Genomic DNA, 22,606 nt, shown 5'->3' with positions numbered 1-22,606 from the left:
AAAAAGCGTTATGTTTAGCATTGCTTTGCGGTTTGATAGTTTGCAGTAGAAAGATGTCTTTACATGCTTTAGATTTGTCAGACTGTGTACTTTCGGAAAATATATGGTTTTCTAGGGTCTCCATATTGTTAGGGGCTCTCATTGGGTGCTTATGTTGTAGTAGCCAGAGTGTCATACGTGAAAATTCATATCCCCTATGTGGATTTGGGGGTCTCTGTATGCCACATAGTTTGGTAAATCTATGTTTATTGGGTATCAAACTGTTAAGTAGACCCCCGGCATTCATATTTAGGATGCTTTATGCTGGTAATGATACATGGACGATACAATGCTGGAAAGTTTAAGCTTTGAGGCAATTTTCAGGTATTTCACCAAAACTGCCATTTTTGGGAAAGCCTTGCGACTCAGTCGTTTGGAGCAGAAAGGCATGGGTACCCATTTTAGATTCGGTAGAATGTGTCCTTTCCAAAAATATATGGTTTTGGGGGGTAAACCAATATTTCTGTGTTTTTACCCCACAAAAAATGCAGTCAATGTGTTGATTTTTCATTAGCTGAAGTTACCCACAGGACTATTTGTATGAGCTAACTTCATTTTGGGGCCTCTAAATGCCAGATACTTTGGTAAAACTATGAACAATGGGCACCAAACTGTTTGGAGGAACCCTGGCAATCATATTTAGGGGGCTTTTTCTTGGCACCTAATGATACATGGGTGATATGGTGCTGGGAAGTTGAAGCTTTGAGGCAATTTTCAGATATTTCACCAAAACAGACAATTTTGGGAAAGCCTTGCGACTCAGTAGTATGGAGCAGAAAGGCATGGGTACCCATTTTAGATTCGGTAGAATGTGTCCTTTCCAAAAATATATGGTTTTGGGGGTAAAGCTATATTTCTGTGTTTTTACCCCACAAAAAATGCAGTCAATGTGTTGATTTTTCATTAGCTGAAGTTACCCACAGGACTATTTGTATGCGCTAGCTTCATTTTGGGGTCTCTAAATGCCAGATACTTTGGTAAAGCTATGAACAATGGGCACCAAACTGTTTGGAGGACCCCATGCAATCATATTTAGGGTGCTTTTTCTTGGTACCTAATGATACATGGGTGATATGGTGCTGGGAAGTTGAAGCTTTGAGGCAATTTTCAGATATTTCACCAAAACCGACAATTTTGGGAAAGCCTTGCGACTCAGTAGTATGGAGCAGAAAGGCATGGGTACCCATTTTAGATTCGGTAGAATGTGTCCTTTCCAAAAATATATGGTTTTGGGGGGTAAACCTATTTTTCTGTGTTTTTACCCCACAAAAAATGCAGTCAATGTGCTGATTTTTCATTAGCTGAAGTTACCCACAGGACTATTTGTATGTGCTAACTTCATTTTGGGGCCTCTAAATGCCATATACTTTGGTAAACCTATGAACAATGGGCACCAAACTGTTTGGAGGACCCCTGGCAATCATATTTAGGGTGCTTTTTCTTGGTACCTAATGATACATGGGTGATATGGTGCTGGGAAGTTGAAGGTTTGAGGCAATTTTCAGATATTTCACCAAAACCGACAATTTTGGGAAAGCCTTGCGACTCAGTAGTTTGGAGCAGAAAGGCATGGGTACCCATTTTAGATTCGGTAGAATGTGTCCTTTCCAAAAATATATGGTTTTGGGGGGTAAACCTATTTTTCTGTGTTTTTACCCCACAAAAAATGCAGTCAATGTGCTGATTTTTCATTAGCTGAAGTTACCCACAGGACTATTTGTATGTGCTAACTTCATTTTGGGGCCTCTAAATGCCATATACTTTGGTAAACCTATGAACAATGGGCACCAAACTGTTTGGAGGACCCCTGGCAATCATATTTAGGGTGCTTTTTCTTGGTACCTTATGATACATGGGTTATATGGTGCTGGGAAGTTGAAGGTTTGAGGCAATTTTCAGATATTTCACCAAAACCGACAATTTTGGGAAAGCCTTGCGACTCAGTAGTTTGGAGCAGAAAGGCATGGGTACCCATTTTAGATTCGGTAGAATGTGTCCTTTCCAAAAATATATGGTTTTGGGGGGTAAACCTATTTTTCTGTGTTTTTACCCCATAAAAAATGCAGTCAATGTGTTGATTTTTCATTAGCTGAAGTTACCCACAGGACTATTTGTATGTGCTAACTTCATTTTGGGGCCTCTAAATGCCATATACTTTTGTAAACCTATGAACAATGGGCACTAAACTGTTTGGAGGACCCCTGGCAATCATATTTAGGGTGCTTTTTCTTGGTACCTAATGATACATGGGTGATATGGTGCTGGGAAGTTGAAGGTTTGAGGCAATTTTCAGATATTTCACCAAAACCGACAATTTTGGGAAAGCCTTGCGACTCAGTAGTTTGGAGCAGAAAGGCATGGGTACCCATTTTAGATTCGGTAGAATGTGTCCTTTCCAAAAATATATGGTTTTGGGGGGTAAACCTATTTTTCTGTGTTTTTACCCCACAAAAAATGCAGTCAATGTGTTAATTTTTCAGTAGCTGAAGTAAAGTCCTGGACAATTTGGATGTGCTAACTTCATATTGGGGTCTCTAAATGCCAGGTACTTTGGTAAACCTATGCACAATGGGGATCAAACTGTTCAGTGGACCCCTGGCAATCATATTCAGGGTGCTTTTTCTTGGTATCTAATATAGTGTGTGATATGCGGAGCAGCAAAATAAAACCTTTGAAGTGATTTTTCAAAATTTTGATACATTTTTATAAAAACCGCTACGTTCAGACAAGCTTTGATGTTTGGTAGTTAGGAGTAGAAAGACATAGTTACCCATTTTGGAATCCGCAGAATGTGTACTTTCTAAAAATATATGGTTTTCTGGGGTAAACCTACAGTTTCAGGATTTTGTGGCCTTGGAATCTAAAGTATGCCGTTTTCTGCCTTCTGCTTTCAAAATTCGGTAATATACTGCCGGGAGTTTTTGCTGTACAGATGTCCTAAATCTGGCTAAAACTATACATATCTGGTATTGGCACGTTCGTGAAACACGAGGCTTTCCAAATCAGTTGGATTTTCATGCGTAAAATGAAATATTTTTCTGGTATAAATGCATATATTGTGAAAAATAGGATTTTTTCATTTTTTTTTTGTATTTAGAGCTATAAATCTTTTTGCAGAGGTGGAAATACATGACAACTCAGGCAGATTTAGAAAGCTCAGTTTCTCCCGAAAAAAACAATGTATAGTTTTCCTAGGTAAACTATAGGTTTCCCCTCAGAAAATGCCACTAAAGTGAGAGAGCACAAATGTTTCAAAAACGGCTGGCATTTCGCGTAACCAAAATGTGAAATTCTGCTGGCACTTAAAGGGTTAAGGGACTACCAAGAAGCCAACTAATGCGGGTTAAGTGTGTTACGTCCACACCTGAACTGTATGAATCCCTAAATATGGTACAAAGGTTTGTAGATAAGGGGTATAACCAATCAATTCTCATGAATACAAGAAAGAGGAATGAATCCCTAGGGATGATGCCCTTATTAGAAAATCAAAAGATAACCTTCAATCCCATAGAATTTCCTTTATAACTTCTTTCGACACAAATTCTAAGACTATCAGGAATACCATCTTAAAACACTGGAAAATTTTGAGTACAGACCATAAATATGGGCATTTGTTTGGGTTACCTCCTTTATTCTCCTATAGGAGGGGTAGAAATATAGGTGAACTTACTAAGAAAAAACCCATTACACAGAAAGGAATCCGCACAATCTTGGGGACCCAAAGTAGTGGCTTACCCCTGTATAAATTGTGGCCATTGCAATGCCATTATCCCTGGGTCTTACGCAACACACCCACATCAGGGTACCAAACATACAGTACACGGTTATTTTACATGTGACACTAAGGACCTAATTTATAGCCTCAAATGTCCATGTGGACTGGTATATGTAGGACAAACAAGTAGGGCTATGAAACTGAGGTTAAATGAGCACAAATCCACGATCCGCACCTACCATCCGTTAATTACGAGCTTAGAATCGTGGCAGGAAGGTGGATGAAAAGCTTGAAACATCAAAGAGCAAAACTTTATTGGCTAAAAATTTCCATTCCCACACCAATCAGCTTTCACAGCTACGTTGGCAGATATTAGCAAAAGTTTTTTCCAAACCTGCCATGGACAAAAAGAAACTACTATTACAGAGAGAGTGTTATTGGATCTGGCCTTTACAATCTCGCCACCCAAAAGGGTTAAATGAAGAATTTATATGAGCTGTTTTCTGTAATTTTCCCTCTTTACTAATCCGTACCACTTCTCTCTTTTAGATGAACAGCATGCCGTTATATGCCTCAGGGAAAGATTATCCTCTTCATATATGTAGGGTAAGATAGGAGTTCAATTAAGTTGTGACTGTAAAATAATATTGTAAAGCACTCTTCATTTCCAATGTTATGGATCTCTTGAATTTTGTTACTCTGAGGTCTATTTAAATTATCTGATAAATTTGCTGCTTTTTGATGGCCTTATAATCTTGCATTAGTAATGCAAATATCCTATTTGTATTCAATGATTTTATATTGCACAGGACACTTTAGCTCATTTTGTACTTTAGTTCAATTTGCACTACGAAATAATTGTTTTACTATTTAATTAAACTATTTATAATGTTTGCCACTGGATGGATATATTTGGAAAGGAAATGTTTTATTTGTTTCTACATTGCACGGTACACTTGAACTGTTGCTACAATTATTTTTTTTGTATACATCAAATATTCTGTGTATTTGTTTTTTTTCTTGGACTATTTAATATGCTTTTGTTATATAATTAATATTTGCACTGCTCACGTCTATCAATTTTGATCATGTGTTATGTCCATTAATTAAGTTTAATTGGTATACTTTTAAATTCTATGTGCACTAATATCCGGTATGCTTGACAAAGGGGTTACGCCCCGAAATGTTGCATTCGCAATAAACGAGCAAGGGTTCTCCCTGCTAGTTCTGTCAGTGATTTCCTGTTCCTTAATACATTATGTTACCATGCACAGAAGTATAAGGTACCTCTTAAGTTACGTATATCTTGACTAAAGCTATTCAATTCTATATACTTGGTATTCATCACCTGTACACGTCTCCACATTTCCCTTCCCTAGCCAACCCAAAAGCGATCTGGGCAAGACTGGCATGTTGACATTGCTGGAATGGGGGGGTTCAGCTCAAAGGCATCTCCCAACTGGGAGGGGCCATGCTTGATGCTTAACCCCCTGCACCTGTGGTGGTTTCTTAACCTGAAGTCACCCTACCTGCGAGGTTCATAAATATTCACTTAGTACTGTGAGCTACTGTGGAGAGAGACGGAGAGATCTTGTCTTGAAAAAAAAAAAAAAAAAAATTACAATGCCACTACCAGGCATTCCTAGTGGTTGAGTAGGGGTTACTTTGGGTCTGTCTTTTATTCTCTTTTTATAACACCTAAAACTTAAAGGGTTACACTGTTTACAATGCAAATAATTCTCTCTACCATATAAAATTTTAGCCCTGAACAAGTAAATATATTTTAGCTGTAATATTGGTGTGTAGGCAGCCATCTCAGTGCATTGTGTCTGATTCTGTGCTTTTAAAAAGAGTCAGCACCTCATGATGAAACTGCTTTCAGTTAAGCTATATGGAAGGAGTCGCATTGGGACTTGCAGTGCAGCAGTAAAGAGTGACTAAAGTTTATCAGAGCACACGTTACATGTCTGAGGGCACCTGGGAAACTAACAATATATCTAGCCCCATGTTGGATTCCAAAATTAAATATGAAAAAAATCTGTCTGCTCTATTGAAAAATGGATTTGCGAGCACAATTCTGCTGGAGCAGCACAATTAACAGATGCATTTAGAAAAAACATTTTACCCCTGACAGAATCCCTTTAACTTGTGATGCCTCCCTGCACATAAATATCAGATATAATGGTAATGGAGGATATGGAATCTTCCTATCTCCGTCCTTCTCTGTTCTGCATGTTCTCTTCAAAAACAGTAAAAAAATAAAGACTTACACTAGTAGATTATTATCCTAATAAAGAGAATACACCAATGTGATTAGGCCTTCTGAGACAGTGAGAGTTAGTATGCAGAACACATCATCAGTAATGTAGTAGTGCTTATGTCAAATATTTATCAGCGCTTTAATTAGCAGAGACAAGTGCAGTTTCCAAGGCAGAGGCATTAGAGAATGAAAAATAAAAGTAGCAGCAACAGACACTTTAATACTGTTAAATTAGCTAATCCTTACAAACAACATATTATTCACCCTCTGCAGATGCTGCTTCTGACAGTGCAAATGTTGTGTTTCTTGGATTAAAACATTGTAATGAAACTCCCTCTGAAGAATGGAGAGAACTAAATATGGATCATGCTGCAATCTTTCAAGATAAAAAGCAGGGATTTGGAAGCAGGGCATGCTTTAACAGTGATTTCATTATTGTTTTAGAAGAAAGAATTAAGTACAATGATTTGATTCATAATCTTACAGTGCCAGATGACAGTCCAATGACTATATACAGAAGCTAAAAAGCAGCCAGAGCTGCAGAGAAAGATTCAAATGTTTGACATAAATAGACCTGAATTTTAAAAAAAATCTTACGTTTTTAAAAATCTATTTGTTTTATATACGACACTGGGACTTGTGCTTATTTCATGGTAGCCTGGAATAAAGTGTATGTGCCTTCAGTTGTGCAATCACCTCGGACATCCATTAACTAGGTTATTCCCCTTTCCCCTCTGTTTAACCTTACTCCTCTTTGTGTTTCCTGGGTAGGTTTTTCAGTTCAAATATGTACATTATGTGGCATGTGTTACAGCAACCTTGAATTTGGCAAATTTGACACACAGGATGTAGGGTTATGGCACACAAAGTTATCGAAAGTTACACAAGTTTACATTGCCAACAAAATGCATCCTTCCAGTTGTTCACTTATCATGTAACTCTATAAGAAAGGGATTTCCTTTCTCTTGTCTATTTAAAACTTACCTCTAATCTTTAATGTAACTATACTTGCATTTACTTGTATTTATTATTGCATTGACCCCTGTTTAATGTATTATTCTGCTGTACAGTGTTGCATACATAAGAAGAGCTATATTAAAAGGACAAGGAAAGTTAAACTAAAGAAGTAGCTAGAAATGTTGTACATTATGATTTGGGCTTCTGTACCAGCCCAAGGCAACCACAGCCCTTTAGCAGGGAAGATTTGTGCCTCCAAAATAGCCCCAGCCCCCCCCCCCCATCATCTTCTTTTCTGCTGATTCACTGCACATGCTCTGTGCTGCTGTCACTTACTGAGCTTAGGGACTGACTCAAAATATACATTACACACCTGAAGAATCAGTTTATATGACAGGCCAACCTCATTTTCTGACTTGATCATTTACGACAACCCCTAAGCTTTGCTTTTCCACAGCTGCTCACTGAGCATGCTTTGAAGTCCTGGTTCATTGCTGCTATTGACAAGCTGAAACTTTGTGATGTTTGAAGTCCTGGTTCATTGCTGCTATTGACAAGCTGAAACTTTAGGCTGGTGAAATAATTTAGTATACAAAACATGACAGTTTTAGCCATTCATTTTTAGGGATTAGTTCTTCTTTAAAGTGATACTGACACTAAAAAACAACTTTTCAAAGTATTAATTTACACAAAATTCACCTTTAAATCCCTTTGCTTTTTTTTTCCACAGACAGGGCTGCTTTTGTTATTGTTAATTGAAGTTCCTAAACCCGACTGTTTTGCCAATCTAACTGTCCCTTCTTAACCTGTCAGTTACAGATTCTAGTTAAATGAAAACCATACCCCAAAATTAATACTTGAGCAGCAGACAGTTTATATCATATAAAGTGGCATATTAAAGAATATTATAAAACTGGAATATATATTTAAGTAAATATTTCCCTTTTACATCTCTTGCCTTGAGCCACCATTTCATGATGGTCTGTGTGCTGCCTCAGAGATCACCTGACCAGAAATACTTCAACTCTAACAGGAAGAAGTGTGGAAGCAAAAGACAGAACTCTGTCTGTTAATTGGCTCTTGTGACCTAACATGTATAATTTGTTTGGTATGTTTGTGTGCACCGTGAATCATACGATCCCAGGGAGCTGCTCTTATTTTTTTAAAATGGCAATTTTCTATTTATGATTACCCAATGGCACATTCTACTAAAAAAGTATATTATTATGAAAATGGTTTATTTACATGAAGCAGGGTTTTACATATGAGCCGTTTTATGCAATATAAACCGTTGTTTGAGGGGTATAGTTTTCCTGTCAGAGTGACATTCAAACACACTTGCTGCAGAATTGGACTATGCAGGGAGTTGGGGGGGGGCAACGTAGGTAGTGGATGGGGCTTTTCTTTTTGGAGAGGGGGTTTAGTTCTCCTTTAACCCTGTTCCCTCAAGAACTAATTCACTCCCAAGACCGGACTGTCCAGGCCAGTGGCAGGTAGCAAGCAAGAGAGCACATTTGCAAAGGCCAATTAGCTTTTTATATAGGCATACAGAATCTTCAAACAATCATCTGTTTGTGATAGTTCCTCTTGAAGCCACACTGAAGGATTCCAGTAAGGATGGAGAAGATTGTTTTCATTAATCCATAACATATTGCTATGAGTCACTGTTACATCACAATATGAGAATATAACATGTTTGTACTGCAGGGGCGTAACTGGAAAGAAATACAGAGCCACAAAATATGAACATTTCTCTGTGTTTAGAGGAAGGCAATAGCTATGCATATTGGAGTTTTAATGGTATTTCCATGCACAGACTATTAGAAAACATATAAATGTTTCCATGGGATATTCACTTCCTATTCAGCTTATCACACCCCAATAATATCAGAGCATGCCCCTTGGGATGCTAGCTATTCTCCTACTAGTTCAGTAGATCATTGCACATGAGGCTTATTCAGAAACAGGGCCTTTGCCTTTGGAGGAATTGTGATAGAAACATCCAATCCACATCTGTAAAACCTAAAATTGCATATACAGTAGGGGGCACATTTACTATGGGTCAATATCGAGGGTTAATTAACCCTCGATATTCGACCATCGAAGTTAAATCCTTTGCGGATTTACCGCAATTCGTTTGATCGAAGGAAAAATCGTATTTGAACTATTCGAAGGATTTAATCCATCGATCGAACGATTTTGCTTCGATCAGAAATTGCTAGGAAAGCCTATGGGGACCCTCCCCATAGACTAACATTGGTGCTCGGTAGGTTTTAGGTGGCGAAGTAGGTGGTCGAAGATCTTTCTGTAATTTGGATCTCCACGCAATTTAAAAAAAAATTAAACTCAAAAGGATTGTTTGGCCTCCAATAAGGATTAATTATATCTTAGTTGGCATCAACTACAGTACTGTTTTAATATGACAGAAAAAAAGAAAACCAATTTAAAAAATCTGAATTGAGAAAAACTGAGTTTATGGGAGATGGACTTCCCGTAATTTGGAGCTTTCTGGATAATGAATCCCATACCTGTACTTATAGTAACTCATTCATGGAAAACCTTAAGTGCAGTCAACTGCTATATCTTGATATATGTAGCTACATAAAATATTTATCTGCCAGAAATTTGATTTATATGCTCCTGTGTATTACCAAGACAGAGTTGTGGCCTTTTGTTCTGGCAAAAAGGGTAGAAAAATAAAACAATGGGTCATTTTGCACCTGGGCAGCAAGTAAAACAAAACTTTGGTCAGCTGCCATGGGTTACTTCCAAGATGAAAATTTGGCCAATTTTAGTAAATAAGCCCCAATGGAAACAACCTCACTACACCCTGCCAACCATCACATCAGGGAAAATAGCTTATATAAGGCAGCCCAAGCCCACTATCCAAGCAAAACATTGGCTATGTTGTGCGTAGATTTTTATTCAAAAGGACTGGAGGATTGCCTCCATCCCAGGTCAATATCAGGACAGAAAGGGAACTGCTTACCCATCATTCCCTGAACAATATTCTCCTAGTAAAACTCTGGCTATTCTCCCAAACTGATTCTCTCCAAATTTCTACTCTGGGTCTGTTTTGATTTCTGGTGAAGTTAAAGGTCCAATATATCACGGTCACAAGAAAAGAAGGTAACCTTCTACATGTATGGGACCTGTTATCCAGAATGGCTATGGCCTTGGGTTTTTCGGATAAAAAAATCTTTCTGTAATTTGGATCTTCATACCTTAAGTCTACTAGACTTTACTGTTGTTTTAACCAATGTTGTCATGCGGGCAACAATAGAACTGTACAACTGACTACAATTCATTATTATTAAAACTTATTATTATCAATTATTTATATAGCTCCAACATAATCCACAGTGCTTTACAAGAGATTATACTGTACATCTTTCACAGAAGTCCCATGTTCAAGTCCCTAGCACGTGAATGTTTTACAGGGTATCATTTTGGAACAGTGCATCTACAAGAAATGGGTTGCCTATTGTTCTTATTAACTAGTAAAGCAATACAGATAATTCTAAACCTTTCAAGTAATATTGTCATCATAATAAAAAATGTGTTCCTATACCCAACATCAGTGTGTAATTTTTGCCTTTGCAACAAAATAGGGACAAGCATGCCAATATTTCAATGGAAATTAAAATATATTACTGTTGGTTATGTGGCATTCAAAATGTTTAAGGAGGCTCCTGCCTCCTTTCCTCGGGTGCACATGCAACCATTCCCATTAACCTTCAGGAAAATGATACCAGTGCTTTATAGCAAAGTTTCTACTTAGGATCAAATCTCATAAAACACAGAAAATAATCAATATCTTGGACAGACATAATCAAAGGCTATTGTGATACTAAACCCTATAGTTAGGGGCTGATTCACTATGGGTCGAATATCGAGGGTTAATTAACCCTCGATATTCGACTAGGAATTGAAGGTCCCCATAGGCTTGCCTAAGTATTTTTGATCGAAGGATTATTCCTTCGATCGAACAATTAAATCCTTCGAATCGAATGATTCGAAGGATTTTAATCCAACGATCGAAGGAATATCCTTCGATCAAAAATACTTAGGCAAGCCTATGGGGACCTTCCCCATAGGCTAACATTGACTTCGGTAGCTTTTATCTGCCGAACTAGGGGGTCGAAGTTCTTTTTAAAGAGACAGTACTTCGACTATCGAATGGTCGAATAGTCGAACGATTTTTACTTCGAATCCTTCGATTCGAAGTCGTAGTCGAAGGTCGAAGTAGCCCAAAAGATACTTCGAAATTCGAAGTTTTTTTACTTCGAATCCTTCACTTGAATTTAGTGAATCGGCCCCTTAGTATAGGTATGGGTATATATAATCTATGTGAAAGTAGGGAGGGGTATTTGTATGGATGCTGGGTTTTCATTTGGAGGGGTTGAACTTGATGGACTTTGTCTTTTTTCAACCCAATTTAACTATGTAACTCTTAATCTGAAAATATAATTTACATTTAGTACACTGTGGCTAGTGTAGTATCTAATTAAGATATACGTGAGCTCTAAAACAGTATATGTAGTGGAAAATATAGAGCACAATCAAATAAATGGAATTATGAAAAGAAAACTAGTTGATAATGTGTTGACAGTTCTTCTTTAACTTTTTAACCTATAGCAAGTGGTAAATTCTGAAGATTTAATGAAAGGTGAGTCAGAAGGTGCTGGGAGAGACCAAGACTCATAGGAACAGCATGGAAAATAACCATCAGCCTATAAGCAGACATGATATTAATGAATTCCCTTTGTTTGCAGGTATGTGTTAACAGCTTGTTTTATATTGGGAAGCCAGTCCTAACACATCTCTGTCTATAATGTGCAATAAGCAGATTTCACCTGAATGACCTTATCAGGTTAATCCGCACTCATGCGATTTTGTGCAAAAGGCTTTCCCTACTGACACAATCACTTTACAGAAAGTTTATGTGGGTACTGGATTATACAGTTTGCACTATGCAAATCGGGTTTGCATTTCCATCTTTCCTTTTATAGCCATTAAACAAACAAAACTGGAAAATGCATCTACTCAATTTAGAATTAAGCATACATTTTTCATGGATAAAAAATGCACTGTTAAAGGGGTTGTTAACCTTCAAACAACTAGTTGGTTTCAGATAGATCACTAGAAATAATGACTTTTTCCAATGACTTTCTATTTTCTATGTGTGACGGTTTTTCTAATATTGAAGTGTAAAGTGTCATTTCTCTCCTTCTGAAGCAGCTCTGGGAGGGGGGGTCGCCGATCCTGTAAACTGTTCTAAATGGATACATTTAGTTGATACATTTCTTATCTTTGTCCCTGCTGAGCAGAATCTCTGGGTTTCATTACAGGCAGCTGATAGACTTGATACAATTGTTGCTAATACTCCAGAGATGCTGCTGAGAAATGTATCAACTAAATGTTGCAAAATTGTAACAGTTCAGAATCTGCACCTGAATTACTGAGCTGCCAGACTCACACCAGAGACACCAACATTCACCTTTAAACTTAGATTTTGGAAAAAATTTAAAAAATAAATAATGGAAAGTAATTGAAAAAAGTCTTTATTTCTGGGGAACAATCTAAAAACAACTGAATTTAAAAAAGTGTTTGGAAGGTGAACAACCCCTTTAACCATCAAAGCCATTTTTTTAAATTTACTAGAGTAAATGCAGATTGGAACCAAATGACCTGTTAATTAAAATCTGGGAATCTGTCCATTTGTGACCACCTTTACTTTAGCCATTCTAAAGGAAATAATGTTTTAACTCTTGTACAATATATGGGTATTAGAAAGAAGTCATGAAGAAGTTCCACAAACATACATGGTAAAGAGTAAAGTATCTATAAGGGGGGGTTTAAATATATTATAGAAGAGGGTACGATATTCTTAAGATGGGATGGCCATAGACGCAAAGATTTGATCATAGGAATCCTCGATTTGTGCAATTTTCGGAACATGTGTGGAGTGTCCCGACATTTATCTTGCCATGCCGATCGGACAGGTTATAGGATTTCTATCTCTGCATGTATTGGCGATCTGACCATCTTCAGTGGGACAAAAGCTTTGTCGGACAAAAACTTTCCTAAGATTACTGTGTGGCAGAACATTGTCTGATCTGTTCTTTAGTGCTTTGTTTGATTTGAATGGTCAGTGGCTGGTCGGGAGATGAGGACGTACGATTGTTCAGCCAATATTGCAGGGGAATCTTTGCATCTATGGCCAGCTTTATACTCAGGTTATACTTGGGTGTGGCACAGATGACATTACTAAACATCAACTTTAATTGGTTAAATCACTAGACCATTTATAACTATATATTTTCATGAACTTTGTTTTATTAAATAAACATACAGTATATTAAACGATTGTGTTCTTTTATGTACCGTTTGTAATAAAGTGTCCTTTTAATTATTCTGTTATTTGGTTTGAGGCTTTACAGTCTTGAAATAACTTACCATTTTTTAGGCTGAGAAAGGGGCTTGTACTTGCTGAATTTTACACGCCATTCTAGCACATCCTTGCAATGCTGGCAGACACCATCGTGTGGTTTTGTATTAATTTTCTAAAAGTAAAATAAAAGTATCAGTAATGTGAAACGCAACACAATGCTTAAAACTGAAGTGGGTTTAAGTAGTTCTGTCTGCTAAAGGTTTACACTTTATCTCCCATTTGCATTTTTTCCTGTATGGAGTGTGAGGGGGTATCCTTATTGCTCGAACAAGACTTATGTCTTTTCACATATATATGTAAAGAACAGTCAAATTAACTTTTTTCCTTTGGCTAGCCTCTTGAGCATTGTCGACAGACACACAAATCCATGTGCATGGAAAAATACAAGGAATTTTCAATATACTTTTTATATAAAAAAAAAAGTAATAGTAGTCACTAGTAAGGATAAAAATCAAAATATGTATTATGTTGTTGCACTTCTTTATAAATAAATGGTTTTGTTTACATTGCACTGGTACCTATATCCAGTACATACAGCCTTTTTTGGACATTTACATTTTCAAAATGTTTGTGTTATGCAATAAACAGTTATTTGTGTGCCAGCACAAATATGTGTATCACAGACCAAGGAAAAGGTGCAAATGCACATTATCGACTATGTGGTTTGCCTTTACACAGTTTCCTATTGAATTGTATAGCTGATTCATCTTTATTAGCGTTGCACTGATTCATGCAGATGAATCACGAGGACTGCTATTGGTTCTAAATGTACTGTCTACGGTTTCCAGTCTCGTATTGGAATATGCATCAGTGCTTTATAAACTTAGTGATAAAAAAGGTTAGGATTCTTAGATTGTAGGGCAGGGCCCTTCTTATCTCTTGTATTTATCATTTTTTTCTTGTATGTAATCTGTATGTCTGACGTATACACCCATCTATAGGACAGTGCATGGTAATAATTATATCAGACAGTGTTTTACTGTATTCTTACTTTCCAGGGAAATGTTTTTGGTACAAAAACTGAAAAAAACCACCACAGCAATTGTTTGCCATTTTAGTTTGAGGGCAGGGTTGGTAGTAGTCAAAAAATATAAATCATTTGGTTTTAGAACAATAGTCTTGCCCATGGTCGCTAAGACTGTTACATAGTTAAGTTGAGTTGAAAAAAAGGATAAAGTCAAGTTCAACCCCTCCAAATGAAACCCAGCCTCCATACATACATACATACATACATACTCATATCAAACCCTCCATACACTCACATAAACTATATATACCAATACCAGGAGTCCCCAACCTTTTCTACCTTTGAGCCACATTCAAATGTAAAAATATTTCAGGAGCAACAAAAGCTTGAAAAAAGTTTCTGGGGGTGCAAAATAAGGGCTCTGATTGGCTATTTGATAGGCCATACGTGCACTGGCAGCTTACAGGAGGCTCTGTTTGGCAGTACACCTTGTTTTTATGCAACTACAACTTTCTTCAAAGCCTGGAATTAAAAAATTAGCTCCTTCTTTGGGGCCACTGGGAGCGTTGCTTACGAGCCACTAGCTGGGGATCACTGATCTATACCAACAGTAGATTTTAGTATTACTATAGCCTTGGAAATTATGCTTGTCCAAGAAATCATCCAAGCCCCTCTTAAAGGAATTAACAGAATCAGCCTTCACAACATCACCTGGCCTGGCATTCCACAACCCCACTGTGAAGAGCCACCTACGTTGCTTCAAATGAAAGTTCTTTTCCTCTAGTCTAAAGGGGTGGCCTCTGGTGCGGATGCTTTTTATCGGAAAGAAGATCCCCTTGCTATCAATCTATAATGCCCTCTAATGTACTTGTAAAGCGTAATCATGTCCCTTTGCAAGCTTCTTTTTATCAAAGAAAACAACCCCAATTGGCTACTGACAAACACCATGTGGAGAAGGCACGTGTTACACCTTTACAATTAAAACATAAGTGATAGTCTTGAGCAGTAGAAGGCAAGAGTGTCCCTATTCTACATCTGCATAGGTTCCCAGACTGTGGAGCTGGCTACAGTGAATAGGGAAGGGTCACTATTTACATAGGAGAAGCTAATAAAGCAAATTATCTGTCCACAGATTAGAACTATGTATAAGGCTATGGTCACACTGGGCGATAAATCGCCCGCAATTTTTAAAAGAAAGTCGCGGCGACAAAGCGATCGCCTTTGTGCAGAAGGAAAGTTTAGAGCGACTTTTACCAGGAAGCGATTAACATCCCATAGTGCTGTGCGCTACGTCCATACGCCGTTTGTCTGTACTGGTGCGGCCTCTCGTAGCGTTGTTACGTAGCATCTTGACGTCAGTGCGAAAATGTCCATATTATCGCGGTTACTATTCTTTGTGTGTGTGTGTGTTTGATTGTGGGAGATTTCTGTGCTTCTCTATGTACATGCTATTTCTCAGCTATCGCTCCAAAAAGGGTCTCTGCGCGTTTTAAAGCTACAGGCGATCTCAAATCGCGCTGTGTACAAATTAGCTCGCGATTTGCATAAATCCTGTTGCGTCAACAAAACTAACAACTTGTCACCTGGACTTGCTTTTAAAAATCGCAGGTGACTTATCGCCCAGTGTGACCTTAGCCTAATGAGCTTCTCCTTATCTCAAGCAGCTGGGCTTGTGTATACAGAGCTCAATGTCTCCCTTTTAACAAACTACCCTGTCAATAAGGGGAGTGACTTCAGTCAAAACCAACACTATTTTCCTTTAGTGCTTTCTCCCTCATATGCAAGAAAAGGCTCAGGGACTGTAACCCATAGCTACCAATAAGAGATTTGCTTTGAAATAGATGGCCAGTAAATGCTACCTGCTGATTGGCTGCTATATGTGTTAAAACCTGGAGCAAATTGTGCAGCTTTTATAAACACACACTCATATAATAACAGCAAATCAATAAGAATGTATTTTTGTCTAGGCTTATTTGCTAAGCTCATGTTCAGCAATTCTGTTTTAATTGTAAAATAACATTAAAGTAATTGAAAATATTGACATTTTCAGGAGAACTCTTCCTTTGGGAAGGGTCAGCTGATAAAGTATAGTCTCAAACCATGTGTTAGCGAAACAACACTCAAACAGTAAAGGATTTTGCTGCTTTTTATAACCAGCGTCAGAAAGGCAGCCCCTCACCTTGGTTCGACTGCTGCTGTCATACTTGTCATTTTTATAAACCGTCCCGTTCTGGTGTTTCTGGGCCCGTGATCGACTCACATTGCCCCTCTGGGTACTCATCTTGAAAACGTGCGGCTTATTACGGCATCCGTATACGGTGTCCAGCCTCTTTTCCTCAATTGGTCATTGGTTTTCTCATCCTGTCTTCTGATAGGCTCTTGCGCCTTTTCATTAGCCATTGCTTAGGCCGGAACGACACATTGGCTTCCTCTGATTGGATAGGGAATATTTCCTTCCTCAACGGATTGGTTAGAAAAAATGAACGCCCCTCCTGCATTGCTTTTGTTCACATCCCCCAATGCCTGTTGTAAGGCTTGGGTATGTCAGTGACGTCACCACCGTTCCCATAATCTGATTGGTAATTAGAGACGCTAGTGTTTCTCGTTTCGTCGGGAGTAGAGTTTGAGCTCGTGACCACCTCCTCTCCGCACCGCCTTCCCCTCTGTCCCTGTGGGTCACTCGAAACTGCTTTTCAGCCCTGTCTGTGCTTTGTCCCTTGTTTGTCTCTGCAGTGCATCTTCTTCTTCCTGGATGGACTCCGGACCTGCCCTATAAACCGAAACCGGGAATTGAGTAAGATCGCAGCTGGTCGTTTGGAACTGTTTTCCATACGGTGTGGGGCCCGTTGGATGGTTGGAGCGCCGTGCATGTGTTCGATAAATGGAAAGCTGTCATTCGGGCTATGACGTTTGCTGACGCGAGGACTGAGAATCATTGCTGACGTCATTGCCCCGCACGTAGTGGCGTTACGTTTCTTGCCTAAGACCCCCCACGTACTGCGTGAGAAGCAGCTGAAGCCAGCCCACCCTACCCTTCTCTGTTGTTTTTCCTGTGACCCGGCTTCTCAGGTCAGTGATAGTATTAAGTACTCGTACACACGGATAGCTTTGCTTTTCTCCTGCTACATGTGCAAACATTCTGTGATTAGCACAGCCAGTAGCTGCCCTCTTATCCAACTGGGGATTCTTAAGCCTTGTATGGAGGCTGCTTGTTATAGGAACCAATCTGCTTATCTCTATTCATTCAGTGCCTTTTTGTTTTAAAGGGGAAATATACAGTGTCTCTTTTGGTTTTTTCATTAAACTGAACGTTTATGGGTAGATAACAGACCACAGCAACCCAGTATCACTCCTAAAATTTCCTGGAATTTCCTGTAGGCTAAAGCTCCCCCATTGGCTTTAACAGCACATCCAAGGCAGTCACTGATCAGCTCCCAAATCAAGACAGGTCTTGCCTTTATTGAGCCTTATCTGATCAGCAGCTGTCCTGACTGTCCTTTAAAATTCAATGGTGGTTTAGCCTATAGGGTATTCCATGAAATGAACATTTAAGAATGATATTGGACTTTCTTTCCAGGATACTTAGCATAAATTCATGTTGATGATAAACCAGCCTTTTTAGTTTGGTTGTATATTTAAATGTTTTAGTAAACTATATTACAGAAAGATTTAGCCAGAAATCCTCAGGCCCCAAGCGTAGATGCCATACTGTGTAATTGAATGTTTTACGTCTGGCTACAGGGAAATAACTAGAAGACATGCCAGTGTCTCATGACTCCAAGGGGGAATATTACAGCAAGTGGTTGGCATTACCTAGTCAAGTATGTATGTATTCTTACACGAGAGTATATCTTTGGTGTCAACCAGGGAGAAAATAAATGTGTGTTTTTTTTGTTTGTATAAACAAGTCCTGTTGAAACCGCAGCAGAAGGGAAGCAATGCTGGTTGTTGTTAAGACTAACTAGTATGTGCTGGTATTAGCACAGTTGGGAATTCATTACCATCCACTATAACCAACCTGCTTTATTTTGAACATCAGGAAGAACTTATGGGCACAGGCACTTACTGCGTAATAATCTTGATTTAGCATGTTAAATTAGGACTATGGGACTCAAATTCGAGCTCTTAATTAAAGAGTGCTTAATAGAGTATGTTTAATCGTGAGCAGTGTTCTCTTACAATCTGTTACCCTATCACACACGGTCACTATCATTCATGCACATGTGCACACACCAGGTTTATTTTAAACACGAACCGATGGTTAGCATTGCTAAATTGTAGTGCTGGGGTCCTAGGTTTTTAGGCAGGGCACCATGTGAATGGAGTTCCCCATTGCTTTTTTGGGTTTCTGTCAGATACGTGGATGTTTCCTGGTCTGCTGCCCCCCCTCTCCTGCTCCCCACTTACCACTTTAGCTTTGGAGCAGGTCACATCACTTATGCAGAGAGCACTATTGCAGTAGAAAAGTTGATTTTGGCTCTAAAAGTTACTTTTTGCCACCCCCAGTAACTGTCCCCCCACTGCAATGTGAGGCAAGGTTCTTATATTGCACCTTGAGGACACCCATGTGCACATGAGGAGATCATATAACCTCTTTGTAAAAAGTGCCTTGGTCAGAAATAAACCCATCACTGCATAGTAATAAAATTGACCATTGTGCTCTTTAAAGGACATGAAAACCCCCATGCAAAAATTAATCACTGACGAGCCTCTTTAAATACCAGCCACTCTGGTTGTTCAAAGCTTAATAGTAAGGATGCAGTACCCCCTTAATCACCTTCTGCTCTTCTAACCCCCTCAGCCCCCTCCCTTGGGCATTTCCTTTGGCTGTTGGCTCATGACCATGCTCAGTTCTTCTCAACTCAGATTTATAAACACACCCTCCAGTCTAGCAGCCCGTGAAGAGATGGCATTGCTGGTTTCTATAGAAACTCTGCTCTAGCTGTCTGATCCTTTTTTTAAATCCTAACCCCCTTCTCCTGAGCTCACAGTAACCATTACAATGCTCAATCCAAGCAGCACTTGTCGTCCTAATACATTCTGCCTGTTTTAGCCTGCATTCTTTATTTGCATGAACTTTACATCCAGTGTACTTTACATTCCACATACAGTGGAACCTCAATTTTACATCCCCTGGTTTTAAGTTTTCTCTCATTTTACATTGTTGTTTTGTGGTCCCACCTATACAGTATATTATGCATAATACATTTCCCTGATTTTAAATTTTCCTGGATTTTACACCATTTTTTCTGGTTCCCTGAAAAACCTAAAATGGGGGTTCTACTGTATATGCTGTTTGCCAATATAAATGCACTGATGATGTGTCAGAGGGAAAATGGCCCCTGGGTGAAAGCTGCTAATTCTCTTGGGTAAATGCAATGACGCTGGGGATGTATGCAGTATAAATAATGCCATTTGGGTGGGGGAGATGGGCCCTTACTTATATAAATGGTGGGAAAATGTAGGCTTTACATGTCCTTGTAGTACTATAAGGTGTTTTTTTTTATTTTTGACACATTTATAAAGCACCAACATATTCTGCAGTACTGTGCATGTACGGTGCAGTACGGTGCATAACATTACACTGTTATACTGACTGATACTGTAGCCAGCCATGAAAATGCCAAGCTAAATACAGTTAAACATGTACAATTGAAAGTCAACCATAAAAACAGGCTTCACCCTAAATGTGGCCATAGAAGATTTTTCTTCCAATTTTCGTGCGATCCGACAAATCCGTCATATTATCGCGAGGTTAGCGGGGCACGAATGATCATGCATCTAATGGTTTTTTGTCCGACATCGATCAGGTTTAGAACATTTTCATTGGTATCCATTGTTTGCAGCTACCCAAAGTTTCCTAGTTCAGCTAGATGATATCGCTTGAAATGGTTGTTTTTGTTGATGGACAAATCGCACATTTAAACAATTGTTTTGTGTCGTACGATAACTAAAAGATCTGAACATCTATGGCCCCCTTAAAGGAATTGTTCAGTGTAAACATAAAAACTGGGTAAATAGGCTGTGTAAAATAAAAAAAAATTTCAATATAGTTAGTCAAAAATGCAATCTATAAATGCTGCAGTTACTGGATGTCTAACATAATAGCCACAACACACTACTTCCTGCTTTTCAGCTCTTTTGGTTTCCACTGAGCCACTTCCTGTTTGCAGGATTCGGAAGCGTGTTTCCAGGAGGGAAACATTTTGGATCAGTCTGTTTAGTGTTCCTGAGTAATCCAAGCCCGATGGTGCTGCAGGCAGAACATTTCCTGTTCTCGTGAATTGGAAGCGGCTGCAGACATGAAAGAAATCTGGCGCAGCAGCATTGATCTCCTTCCATATGCTGCTGGTGTTGTGTTGGATTTCTTTATTAGCAGACTGTACTGTTTCCATTGCGGCAGCTTTTGGAGACAAGCTCTTTTTTCTGTACTGCTCAGGCCACCATATTCAGCCAGATTGGTATAGTAAGCAGGGCACATGTCTCCTGTAGCCAGGGGTATGCAATTTAATATCTTAAAGGGATACTGTCATGGGAAAAAAAACATTTTCAAAATGAACAAGTTAACAGTGCTGCTCCAGCAGAAATCTGCACTGAAATCCATTTCTCAAAAGAGCAAACTGATTTTTTTACATTCAATTTTGAAATCTGACAAGGGGCTAGACATTTTGTCAATTTCCCAGCTGCCCCTGGTCATGTGACTTGTGCCTGCACTTTAGGAGAGAAATGCTTTCTGGCAGGCTGCTGTTTTTCCTTCTGAATGTGGGACATGGGTTTTTACTATTGAGTGCTGTTCTTAGATCTACCAGGCAGCTGTTAGGGAGCTGTTATCTGTTTACCTTTCCATTGTTCTTTTGTTTGGCTGCTGGGGGGGAGGGAAGGGGGTGATATCACTCCAACTTGCAGTACAGCAGTAAAGAGTGATCGAAGTCAGAGCACAAGTCACATGACTTGGGGCAGCTGGGAAATTGACAATGTCTAGCCCCATGTCAGATTTCAAAATTGAATATAAAAAAATCTGTTTGCTCTTTTGAGAAATGGATTTCAGTGCAGAATTCTGCTGGAGCAGCACGGTTAACTGATTCATTTTGAAAAAGAAATTTTTTTTCCCATGACCGTATCTCTTTAAACATTCAAGAATTTGTATGTTTTTATGATTAAAAAATGTATGTTTATACATTTATAATATCATAAAATTGATTTATAATATCTTAAAATAAAATTGGTTAGTCCTTTGAGGAGTTTCTTTTTTTTTTTATAAAAGTAGCTTTTCTTGAGCATGTGTTTGCAGCTGGGATTAATTCCCAGCCAGACACTAGGAAACATTTCTGCCCCAGGCAGTGGAAAAACATAGAAGATAGTTTGTTCCTGTAGCATAGAAAAGCCACACTGTCAATGCCTCTTCGTGTTACTCTGCATCTTGCTATAAGATATTCTCTTTCATTTGTTTTAGCTCAATCTCCCTTATTCTTTTTGCCATTATCAACCACACAGGGACCCTAGGCACAGCAACTTGCACAAGAATAATCTTACCTCTTAAAGTAATCTTTATAACATACGAGTGCTGGTTATTTTCCAAATCTCCCACTGAGCCACTGTTCTCACATGGGAGGGACTGAAGAAGCTGTTACTTTCATGTGATCAGTGGCATCTATTCAATACACTCTTTTGTTTTCAGGTTGGGTCAGGTCAGGTCAACCTTTTTTGTATATATTGAAATTCAGAATTTATTGTTACGTTGTCACTTTAAATAACCAAATATTTAATGTCTGCATACAATTGCACTACAGATGCCTGCACCGAGTGCTTGCAAAATATTGATGCCTATGTTTTTATGTAGTATTGATGAAGTATGTTCACCCTTCCCCCCCACCCTGCTTTCAGGCATTATTATCCATGGGTTGTGGGGGTAGCAGGCTGATCCAACCTCTCCTCTGTCTGGCTTATAGCTTGCAGCAGAAGGATGCCAGTAAGAAGCTGCTCCTTTAAAACCAGTATTGTAGCTTGTGTGGAATGTGTAAGCCACTTAAAGTGGCACCTTTAAGTGTTTCAAAATATACACTTCTTTACTGGTTTAAATCTACTTCCCTCTAGTCTATATAATTCCCTTAAATGCCTGAAATAAGTGCAGTTTAAATCCTGCTATAGGACTGTCTAAATACTGACACTAGGAATCTTATTAAACAAGCAACCGCATTAAAAGCCAGTCAAAGC

The 22,606-nt window shown here is 38.7% G+C and overlaps 2 protein-coding genes across 3 annotated transcripts in view; one reads left to right on the top strand and one right to left on the bottom strand.

Annotated features, from left to right (window-relative positions):
• c9orf85.L (chromosome 9 open reading frame 85 L homeolog) overlaps positions 1-16,948 on the bottom strand; it is a 23,973-nt gene extending 7,025 nt beyond the window's left edge. The window contains exons 1-2 of the mRNA XM_018258796.2: positions 16,572-16,948; positions 13,431-13,537 (exon numbers count right to left, since the gene is read on the bottom strand). Coding sequence (XP_018114285.1) covers positions 13,431-13,537; positions 16,572-16,673 — 209 coding nt within the window. The 5' untranslated portion in view covers positions 16,674-16,948. The remainder of the gene's footprint in view (positions 1-13,430; positions 13,538-16,571) is intronic.
• Positions 16,888-22,606, top strand: part of abhd17b.L (abhydrolase domain containing 17B L homeolog) — a 25,205-nt gene continuing 19,486 nt past the window's right edge. The window contains exons 1-2 of one of the 2 annotated variants that reach the window (XM_018247207.2): positions 16,888-16,971; positions 17,126-17,461. The gene's annotated coding sequence lies outside the window, so the exon portion shown is untranslated. 2 annotated transcript variants of the gene reach the window in all.

This window comes from Xenopus laevis, chromosome 1L (assembly GCF_017654675.1).
Source record: "Xenopus laevis strain J_2021 chromosome 1L, Xenopus_laevis_v10.1, whole genome shotgun sequence".
Classification (NCBI taxonomy): Eukaryota; Metazoa; Chordata; class Amphibia; order Anura; family Pipidae; genus Xenopus; species Xenopus laevis.
The sequence above is the reverse complement of the archived record's forward strand: the minus strand, read 5'-3'. Positions and strand labels throughout refer to the sequence as shown.